This window comes from Hipposideros armiger, unplaced genomic scaffold, assembly GCF_001890085.2.
Source record: "Hipposideros armiger isolate ML-2016 unplaced genomic scaffold, ASM189008v1 scaffold_655, whole genome shotgun sequence".
In the NCBI taxonomy this organism is placed as follows: Eukaryota; Metazoa; Chordata; class Mammalia; order Chiroptera; family Hipposideridae; genus Hipposideros; species Hipposideros armiger.
Window position 1 is genome coordinate 516,067 of NW_017732005.1, and position 10,687 is coordinate 526,753.

At 46.4% G+C, this 10,687-nt stretch overlaps 1 protein-coding gene across 1 annotated transcript in view; it reads left to right on the forward strand.

Moving 5' to 3' along the window:
- Nucleotides 1-4,990: 4,990 nt before the first annotated feature.
- The window catches only part of LAMB1 (laminin subunit beta 1), a 76,679-nt gene continuing 70,982 nt past the window's right edge, over nucleotides 4,991-10,687 (forward strand). The window contains exons 1-5 of the mRNA XM_019626049.1: nucleotides 4,991-5,110; nucleotides 5,280-5,366; nucleotides 6,311-6,424; nucleotides 7,474-7,649; nucleotides 10,045-10,214. Of these exons, the coding sequence (XP_019481594.1) occupies nucleotides 5,288-5,366; nucleotides 6,311-6,424; nucleotides 7,474-7,649; nucleotides 10,045-10,214 (539 nt within the window). The 5' untranslated portion in view covers nucleotides 4,991-5,110; nucleotides 5,280-5,287. The remainder of the gene's footprint in view (nucleotides 5,111-5,279; nucleotides 5,367-6,310; nucleotides 6,425-7,473; nucleotides 7,650-10,044; nucleotides 10,215-10,687) is intronic.

Consider the following 10,687-nt stretch of genomic DNA (forward strand, 5'->3'; position numbering starts at 1 on the left):
TTTTGTTCTTCAGTCTAGTTGTGGAGGACTTCGCTTCACTGGTCCATGTTGGTATTGTGATCATTGTGCTCTTCCTGGCTGAGGCAGATTGGTTGCCAGACCTTGGACAGCCACCCACGGCAGCTCACAGCAGCTCACGCTGGCTGCAGGCCACTCACGGTGGCCTACGGCAGCCCACTGCAGCAGGGGCTGCAGCCTATGCCATCGCCAGCGACTCTTGGCAGCCCAGCTCCAAGTCGAGCTGTTGTTCACCACCATCTTAGCTGTAGAGGGTGCAGCGTCACTGGCCTTCATGTGGGATCTGAACTGAGGCTCTGCTGCTCAGAGCTGGCGCTCCCAAGCCAACTCTTAAGCAGCACGCTACTCAGCCAGTCCTCGACAATTACTTTAAATGTAAATGGATTAAATGTTCCAATCAAAAGACATTGTGTGGCGGAATGGAAAAGAAAACAAGACTCCAGTAAAGGAGAGGGTACTCATGACCCAGCCATTTAAGGGAAGACAATGTGGCCATTGAACGTGACATTGAACACATATGGTAGTAGTATCACCCACTCTTACAATAATGTAATCTGCATGTGTATGCACATCAGAGAGAGAGCTCATGCTAAAATATAAGCAGTGACTACTCCTGGGTGAGGGCTTACAGGAGATGCTAATTTTCTTTTTAGACTTTCTAGAATTCTCTGGCTTTTTATTGGTTTATAAATGGGGGAAAAGTTCTTTTTAAAAAACCTATCAAGGTTATTAAAAATCTCAATAAAGATTGGCTAACACAAGAAAAAACAAGAAAAAAAAAAGATTGGATAACATCACATGCACCCACACAAAAAAACAAAACCCTTACATATGCTGCCTACAACAGACTCACTTCAGATCAAAAGAAACAGACTGAAAGTAAAGGGATGGAAATTGGTATTTCATAAAAATGGAAATGAAAAAAAATGCTGGGGTAGTAATACTTAGACTAGACAAAACAGACTTTAAAACAAAGGCTGTAATAGGAGACAAAGAAGGACCCAGCAATTCCATTTCAGGTATTTATCTGAAGAAACCCCAAACACTAATTTGAAAAGACATATGCATCCATATGTTCATTGCAGCATTATTTACAACCGCCAAGATATGGAAGCAACCTAAGTGTCCATCAATAGATGAATGGATTAAGACGATGTGGTACATATACAACAGAATATTACTCAGCTGTACAAAAGAATGAAATCTTGCCATCTGCAACAACATGGATGGACCTAGAAGGTATTATGCTAAGTGAAACAGGTCAGATAGAGGAAGACAAATACCATATATTTCACTTATATGTGCAATCTAAACAAAATAAACAAACAACAGAAACAAACTCAGAACATTTTGATGGTTGCCAGATGGGAAGGGGTTGAGAGGATGGGTGAAAGCGGGGAAGAGATTAAGAAGTACAAGTTGGTAGTTGCAAAATAGTCATGGGGATGTAAAGTATGGCATAGGGAATATAGTCAATAATATTGTAATAACTGTGGTGTCAGGTGGGTACTAGATTTTTCAGGATGATCACTTTTTTTTAAAGGTTTTTTTTTTTTTATTGGGGACTGGGGGAAGGGGAACAGGCAAGTTGCTGTTGTTTTGTTCTTCAGTCTAGTTGTGGAGGACGTTGCTTCACTGGCCCAAGCTGGCACCATCATTGCGCTCTTCCCGGGCAAGGCAGATCAGCCGCCGGCCTCTGGATGGCTGCTTACAGCGGCTGCTGGCTACACATGGTAGCTTATGGCAGCCCACTGCAGCAGGGGACTGCAGCCTACGCCGTTGCCGGCGACCCATGCCAGCCCAGCTCCAGGACGAGCTGTTGTTTAGCATCTTAGCTGTAGAGGGCAGTGTCACTGGCCCTCATATGTGGGATCCGAACCAGGGCCCCCTGGCATCCCAAGCCAGTTCCTAACCAACACGTCACTCGGCCGGCCCAGGGTAATCACTTTTTAAGGTATATAAATGTCTAATCATTATGTGGTACACCTGAAACTAATATAATATTGTGTGTCAATTGAAAAGTAAACATTTTTTAAAAAAATAAATGGAAAAAAATAAAAAATACTAATCATAAAATTTTTTTAATAAGATGCCTAAGTGGCATTCTAAGACTGTGTAAAGGTGACCTTGAAAGTAGTTTTTGGTTTTTTTCGAACAAAATAATAAATGCCTTGGGGGGATAACTGTCACACATTCTTTGAGACAGACTAGCCAACAATTTGCAATCCCATCTGCCATTCAACATGCTGTATAGCTCTCCAGTAAAGACTCCTTATACCGAAACAGGTAGTTCCAGGTTAGTACAAGTGTGGGAGGAGAGGGTTGTGTCAGCATGAGTAAAGCCTTGATGAGCTTTATTAACAAAAGGGATTCATTTCTCCTAAGCTTGTAGCATCTTCAGAAATCAAAAGTTGTATGAAGTATACTAGAAAGGAAGAATTTGTTCGTGAGTGAACTTTGGAAGTATTCCTAAAATGAACTCAAGTCTGTTGCTATTTCTTTTCCTCCTTGACTAGAAATTCATGTTCCATAGAAAGTGGACCTTTAAGAAAGTTGCTATAACATGGAGGCTAGTCTTGATTTACTTCTATTCAAGAAACATTTCTTTTAGTACCTATAATGTGCCCCATGTCACATCAGACAATGTTTATACACAAATGAATGTTTCATAGTACTTGTCTGTCTTACTGTCTGTTGGAGATGAGGACATAAACAAATAGTTACAGCATTATGTCATTTATGCTGTAACAGGCGTTTACAAGGTGCTAGGAGGGGCCAGGGGTGGAGGGAGGGAGGAGACAGTCGTGTTTAAGTGGAGGCTTCAAAGGTGTGTTGTAGTTCACTATGTGGATGAGGTCAAGAAGGGTCTGTGTAGCAAAGAGAAAGAAATGATGGTATGAAAAGTACGTCATGTATGGGAACTTCAGGAAGCTCACACGGGCAGTGGGAAGCCATTGACAGCTTTTGAACAAGAGAGCGACAAAGTGGTGCCTCTGAAAACTCCTCCTGGCAATGTCATGGAGGACTAGACTGGAGAAGGGGAGAGTTTGAAAGTAGAAACACCAGTCAGGGGGCTCCTGCGGGGTTTTCGAACCAGACATGAGGGGAGATTGAACTAAGGCAGGGTGATGAGGTTGCAACCAGGCGGATATGATGACTAGTTGCTAGTAAAGCAGAAATGACAGGACCTGGGGTGGGAAGAAGTAAAGGAGGGGGAAGTGTGAGGCATGCTTCCCAGGCTGGGCTGGCTTCAAAGGCATGAGATCTGCCCATTCTCTCAGGACAACACCCCCGCCCCGCCCCCACCACTATGGGTCCCAGGCTTGGTTTAATGCTCTACTGCCACCATCTTGAAATCATTAATTTTGAACAATGGGCCCCACATGCTCAATTTCATTTTGTACTGGGTCCTGCAAATCCTATAGCCAGTCCTGTTCCCAGGTTTCTGTCTTGAGCTAAGGGGTGAGTCATGGTGCAAATAATTGAAATTGAAAACAGAAGTACACACTTTGTTCCATGAGGGGTGGCTGAAGAGATGAGTTCAATTTCGTAACACATGTCCTATGGGTTATCAAAGTAGGGATATTCACTAGGCTGTTAGAAATTGAATGTAAATTCCAAGCAAGGTACAAGCTAGAGTTATACATGTGGGGAGAGCTGAGGCCAAGGTCGTGGAGACCCTGGATGTGGATAAAAGTGGCTAGAGGGAAAAGAAGCTGGAGACAGAACCTTCAGAACCACCAGCATTTAAGGGATCAGAGAAGGGAAAGAGAATAAATGTAAGAGGAGGAGTCAGAGTGCTCTGGGAAAACTTCCGAGGGAATTGTGTCCTAGAAGCCAAGGAAAAAGGAGTCTCAAGAGGGAGGTGAAACATGATGCAAAGAGTCAAATAGGGAAAATGCCCATCACGTTTGGTAACTAGACGGTTGCTGTGGAGGGTTACTGAGGCCATGGAGAGAGGTGGAAGTCATAATAGGATAAAGGAGAAAGCAGAAGTGAACAGTAGGTGCAAACTATCCTTTCAAGAACCTGGGCTATGAAGGCAAAGAGAGGAAAGGAGCAGAGTAGAAGGTGTGTAGAATAAAGGCAGGTTTTGGGTGTTTTTTTCCCCCCTTAAGATGGGAGAATGGAGCAGGTTTGTACGTGAGAGCACTGCTTTTAGGACGTGAAATGCGGGCATATGCTCCCAGGACAGAAGTACAAAAGGTAAAGGTGGGAATGAAAATAGACAAATTAATAGAGTGGTGAATGTTATACACGTGCCCCATCGCACATATACATGCAAAACAACAACAAACAACAACAAATCTCTAATTTTCTTAGTAATGTTAAGTTTACTACTGAGTGAGGTGGCCAGGGGAGCATTGGGGCTTTCAAAGAGCATTGACGGTAAGTAATGCTGTGCCCTCTGGAGAGGACACTGACCAGGGACAGGTGTAACTGTTAAGTAGCAGGTAGGGCTCAGCTGCTGTGAGAGAAGAGGCCAGTCTCAGCAGAGGCAGAATGGAACAATGCTTGCAATTTATATGGATGAAAAACTGTAATAAGCAACTCTGGCCCACAGTATTAAAAAACTTGACAAAGAGAAGAGAAATTTGCCTTTTAATAGTTTTCTTTTAATTAAGATCTGAAGACCCTCCATTGCAACATTAGACCCTCATAATAGCACCAGCTTTCTCAGTGCTCTCAGGGCTGCTCAGCTAGCACCTACCACCCTGAGCGTCAGTTAGAGTCTGCAACTGGCAAATGCTGATTTGGTGAATAATTAATGCATCGTGAAGACCTGAGGCTCCTGCCTCCCTGAAAGCATGTTTATAAACTTATAAAGCAGCTTACTCTATAATCTAATGATTAAACTTTCCCAGGACCTATTTCATTACAGCTAAGTTAAAAACTGACCAACTGGCCGCTTAAACCTCCTCCCTGGGGTGATTAATTTAAAAACAAGCACAATCTCCTGACCGGACTAACAACTATTGTAACTAAACTCCCCTCATTCCAGGCTCTTTAGCTCAGAGCAGGACTCAAAAAAGTTCCAGCCTTGACTCTACCCCTTGCTAAAGCAGCAGAACTAGGCAAATTCACAGAAAGGGTAAGAGTCCTCCCAACCCGCCTCTCTTTCCTCTCCAACCCCGAGACGGGTGAGCTTACTTTTCCCCTTATTCAACCAGGCAGGTCACACACTGCCGTTTGAGACCCCTCATTAGAGGCCGTGTCCCCCATCTCATCATTTGCTTATGTACCGTAAATTTTCTCCCTAGAATTGCGGATGTGGTGTTTTGTGGAGACTGTGGGAAGTGCGTCTCATGAGAGACCTCCAGCTTCGTGGCTGAGTCAACTCTGTCAAGGTGAGAAGGTGAAAAGGCGTCTCTTAACAAGTGTCATTCGAGAAATTCTCTGCATTAGAACCATCGTCTAGATTTAGGTAAGGCGTAGATTTTTAAACAACACCATCAGATGGTAATGCGTTGCGGTAGCCACCTGGGCAGGTCCTGGATAAAAGAGTGCGCAAAGGAAGCATAGTGAAGAGCAGTTAGTTTCCTTCCTTCTGACGAAGGCATGTTTAAGTGGAGCGACTAGCCCTAGCCCAAGCTCAGAGGTACCGGAGGGTTCAATTCTTTCTCAGAAACAAGCCCGACAGGTCGACCCTCTTTCTAAAGGGTTAACACTCCTTGCTGGAGTGCAAAGTGCTAAAGTTTGTAGCCTTGGGCACCTTTTCGTGACTCACTCCTTACAAATGTAAACTGAACGAGTGCGCGGGAGGTCCCGACCAGTACCCCCACGCCTGGCGTTCTGAACACCCTCCTCCACTACCAGCCCGAACGCAGCCTCCCCGCCCCCACCCCCGCCCCCCAACACCACTCGGGAAGCGCACCGGGTGGTAGCGCCGCAGCCCTTCGCTGGGAACTGAAAGAGGCCAAATCCCGCAGCAACTGCAGATGCAGCCTTAAAACAAAGGCGACCCCGGAGGGTGGGACCGGGACCTCACCCCGTCCTGGCCAACTTGTGGCCTCCCCCGCCCGCCCCTTCGACCCGGGCTCTCCGAATGCGCATGAGCAGAGGCGTCTCCCTTGGATCCTCCCAAGGCTAAACTTTCTAATTCCCTTCTTTGGCTCGGGGTTGCTGGCCGCTGGGAGAGCGCTCGCACCGCCGGGTGAGCTGAACAAAGTGGCTGCGCGATTTTCCCCTCCCCACCCTCCCACCCTCCGCTTCCGTGGGAGCGGCAGGAAATGGAAGGGCCCCTCTCCTCTCTCTGAACATTTACCTTCCCCCCTACCCCCCATCTCTCCAGAAAGGAACACGGGAAAACAGGGCAGGCGGCTCGGTGATCACTCCTGTGCGGTGCCCTCTCGGCTGCAGGGACTGGACATGGGGCTGCTCCAGGTGTTCGCTTTCAGTGTCTTAGGTAATTGAGGAAACGGTGGGAGAAGGGGGTGGGCTTGGATGTGGGAGAAGAAAACCCCAAAGCCGTTTGACCCTGCTTGGAGGGCACCTGGGGGATCGGGAGAGGGGCTGGGTGGAAATTACGCCCTGGGATTAAACGCTGGCGCCCTCGGTAGCGGCTGAAGACGGCGCGCTTGGATCGTCCCGGACCCGCATCCCGGGGGCTCTGTGCCCAGAGCTCCGGATCCCGCAGGCTCCCGCGGCCGCCGCGCGGGTCTTTGCACATTCAGCCGGTTCAAGCAGGGGCTCTCCACTGCGGGGGGCAGGCTCCCTGGGGTCGAGGGGCTCACCGTAGAGCTCCTTTCCCAGGGAAGTGCCCGAGCTGAGCGCAGGCTTCGTCCTGGGAACAGATTGGGGCCATGTGGCTTTAATTAACCAGCGCTGTTTGCCCCCGGATGGCGCCAGAACAGCTGGACCCGGAGCTTCCCTGGAATGGCGAAGCGTTGAAACCTCTCCAAAGTCTCAGGGATTGTGCGCTCACCCCTTGCTTGGGAAAGGGTTGTCCCCGGCGAGCCCCGCCATCTCGCCCCGCACCCCACCGCGATTTTGCGCGTGCACACACACGCACGTGCCCCCACGTTCACATTTCCGCGCGCACAAACACTGGCACACCAAGGATGCATGCATGGGCTGCCACGTGCACGCGGGTTCACACACACACGCGCGCGCGCGCGCGCACAGATGTGCGGCGTTTGGCCACCCGCTCCCCTGTACCCAGGTATAATCACGTCAAAGTGGCAGGTCTGCACACCCATCTTTTGTGGCGGGAGGTGCAGATAAGGGTGGGCGCGATGCTCTTGGCTGCTGGACAAACTTGAGGTCGTGTCTGTGTTTCTTTCTGAATCCTCTCCACATCCTTGCCTTCCCGGCCTTTCCCTCGGTCATCTCTCTATGGTGTCTTTTCTGTGCATTCTGCTGTCTTCTGAATCTACTCTGTCTCCGCCCCTACCTGTTCCTTCTGCTGGGGCTCGCTCTATCTACCTTCCCCAACTCTCCCTGCCCCTTCTGCAGCCCTGTTTCGAGCCCGAGTGTGTGCTCAAGAACCAGAGTTCAGCTACGGCTGCGCGGAGGGCAGCTGCTACCCAGCCACTGGCGATCTTCTCATCGGCCGAGCACAGAAGCTTTCGGTGACCTCGACGTGCGGGTTGCATACGCCTGAGCCTTACTGCATCGTCAGCCACCTCCAGGTGAGGGAGGAGAGCCCAGCTGGACGCTCTGCGCGTGCCTCCTCCAGTCCAGACCTAAGAGGCAGGGCCAGGGGACTCTGTATCCTGCCAGCTATCCAGATAGGAAGTGCACGGCCAGCCAGGGACGCCCGGGATTAGGCTAGTAGCTCACCCATTTGTCCCATCTCAGTTTGCACAGTTGCATCTGCCAAACGTTTCCTGCCAGTCATCACAGTTAGTACGGAAAGGCAGGGCTCCAGACAGATCAGGCCCCTGCCCAGTGCTCTGACCCAGGAGCTCCAAAAGTCCTATGTGTGTGTGGTTTCAATCTTTCCCTTTTGAAAGTGTATAAAAAGTGGTTTATCCTTTTTAAAAACAAAACAAAACAAAACAACAATGAGTAGTGATCTTGGGTTTCTTCCCATTTTTTCACTCTGGTGAAGGGTATATGCCAGCACTGACAGACACTTTAAGGTCACTGTAATCACTGAACCCGTTTTTCTCTCATTTGATGCTGTTCTCCCATCTGTCTCTATTAGATATCAGGATAAGGTGCCTTCTTTTTCAAGATGCCCTGGTTGTCACGGTACCCTCATAGATGAAGACCAACATGAAATTTCAGGATGTTTTCTGTTTCTAAAAGTAGAACCAGATTTTAGATTTCAGAAGTCACATTTTTACAAAATCAAAACTAGTTTTAAAAGCCACAAAGTGTAAACTGTCCAGAATCAGAATCCCTTTCCTTGATTTTTTAAAAAGGAGAGTGATATCTCTGGCCTCTAAGGCGAGCAGAAGGTGTTAGTTCCACAGCAGATTCCTTAAAATGGAGTCACTTTGACAAAGAGAACCCATTCTGGAGACCAGATAAATTCAACTAAAGGAAGGTGGTAAAGTGGATTCCACTTATTTGCTTCCAGGTTTATGCAGAGATGTCTAGACGGCTTCCTCCTGATTAGAAGGGAGGCTATAATTAAACTTTTAAAAATAAGTTCTGGTAATTGTTTTTCAGTATTAGTTTCCTTAACTACAAGTTAATGAAGGCAGTTGATGTTACAATTTCTAATATTAGCATGTAAATTTTACCTAACATATTATGCTAACATTTTCCTCAGAGGCCAGGACATCCTATAAATGAATCACCGGATTCTGAAAGCAGCTTTGACCAGAATGAGAATTGGTCTATTTGTGTTGAAATCAAGTAGAGCTGGGCGCTCTGGTTTACATGGCTAACCATGAAATTGTGGAGTGCTCTCCACAGATATCAGAGCCTAAAGGAAGGCACTTTTCTCAGGCATTTGGTGGGTGTACAAAGTGAGTCAGGAAGCTTCCGTATTTTGTCCAGGGTCCCATTTTTTGCATCCCTGACTTCTGGTCTCTGTATTGTAATTAGTACATCTAATTTAGCCAGGCTTTAAATTCTTTTGGAAGGAAGGCGATAACTTATAGCTAACTTAAATAAATACAAATACAGTCAGTTGCTGTTGTCCTTTGCTTAAATGTTGTTGGTAAGATGTTTGTGGGTCTCTGTAGATTTCAATCTTAGCATCATTTTCAGACTTCAGAATAATCTGCATTTCAGAAAACTGAGGTAGAGCGAAGAGCTCCACGTGGAAAAGGGAACTAAGTTATGTTATTTATGATTTGCCATGATGGAGTGCAGAGAGGGTTTTTTGAACTCTCCTGACCCAACTGCCAGGGTGGCTGTGGCCCCATTTTAGGGAGAAGGAAGATGGGAAGAGAGACGTTCAAAGCTACTCTAAAACCCAAAGTATACTTTAATTCCAGTTCAAGTCTATTTTGACATTCTTTGAGTTGGTCCCAGATTACAGTGCTCCCAACACAGTAGGACAGCCTGGCACCCCCTTCCTCAGATACTCTGAGCAGTTTGCAGTTTGCAGTCTGCACACCACCACTCACCACCGCCGATTCTCCACTGGGGCAGAGAAGAAGCTCAGAAATCTTGTTCCCAAAGCTTCATAAATACCTCTGCCTAATACTTGGTTTCTGCCTTATGTAGGTTTTAGAAAATCAGGCCAAAAGAATTTTTTGTTTTGTTTATTTTCTTTTTTTTTTCAGTTTGCTTTATGTCTGCAAAAATTCTCTAATACCTGTTCTGCATTTTACTTTAAGAGTAAGCTTCTCTAGCTATTTATTGAGATTAAGAGATTTCAAAGTGATTAAATTAATAGCTGGTAGAAACAATGCCTTGTACTTTTGACCTTGAATTTGCAAGAGAAGAGGAAATCTCGAGGAGAATTCCATACTCAGTATGTTAAAGTGAAAGTATATGATATGTCATTTAAGTAAGTTTGGCACATTCATTTTTCTCAAAGCAAGTAGGTTTGATTTGTGTGTGTGTGTGTGTGTGTGTGTGTGTGATTGTTTCCTAGACTCATGAAATTAACTTTGTTTTCAGGAGGACAAAAAATGCTTCATATGCAATTCACAAGACCCTTATCATGAGACCCTCAATCCTGACAGTCATCTCATTGAAAATGTGGTTACTACATTTGCTCCAAACCGCCTTAAGATTTGGTGGCAATCTGAAAATGGTATGTGGTTGGTGTGGAAACAAGTTGGTGGAGTGTGATTGGTCACTTGGAATGGGTTTATAGGCTCCTGGGTGTTTGTAATTACGATTGGTTCCTCGGTCCTGTAACCATGGCCTTTGACAGATTTACTGCCTAAAGCGCTAACCGCTTTTGGTAAAACCTGATTCTTCTTCCTGAAGCATGCACTTCCTATAAGAAAGCAGTCTTTCTTGCTAGACCACAGTATTTTGTAGTCCTCATTCTGACGGGGGCTTTGGGGAGTGTGTGTATGTGCTGGGGAGTGCGTGGGAAGGCCCTGTACTACCTCAGGCTCTTAGTCTTCCATAAAACATAGCATCTCTCATTTTGATGAACCTCAAATGAAAGGGCAGAATCAGCCCCCACCACTATCAACATCTTCCTTTTACCTAAAGAAAATGGAATAGACTATGAATAAACACTAGGTGTGATTTTTTTTTCAAAGACACTTTCAACATGGATATGACCCCAAGTCAGTTTCCCCAGTGA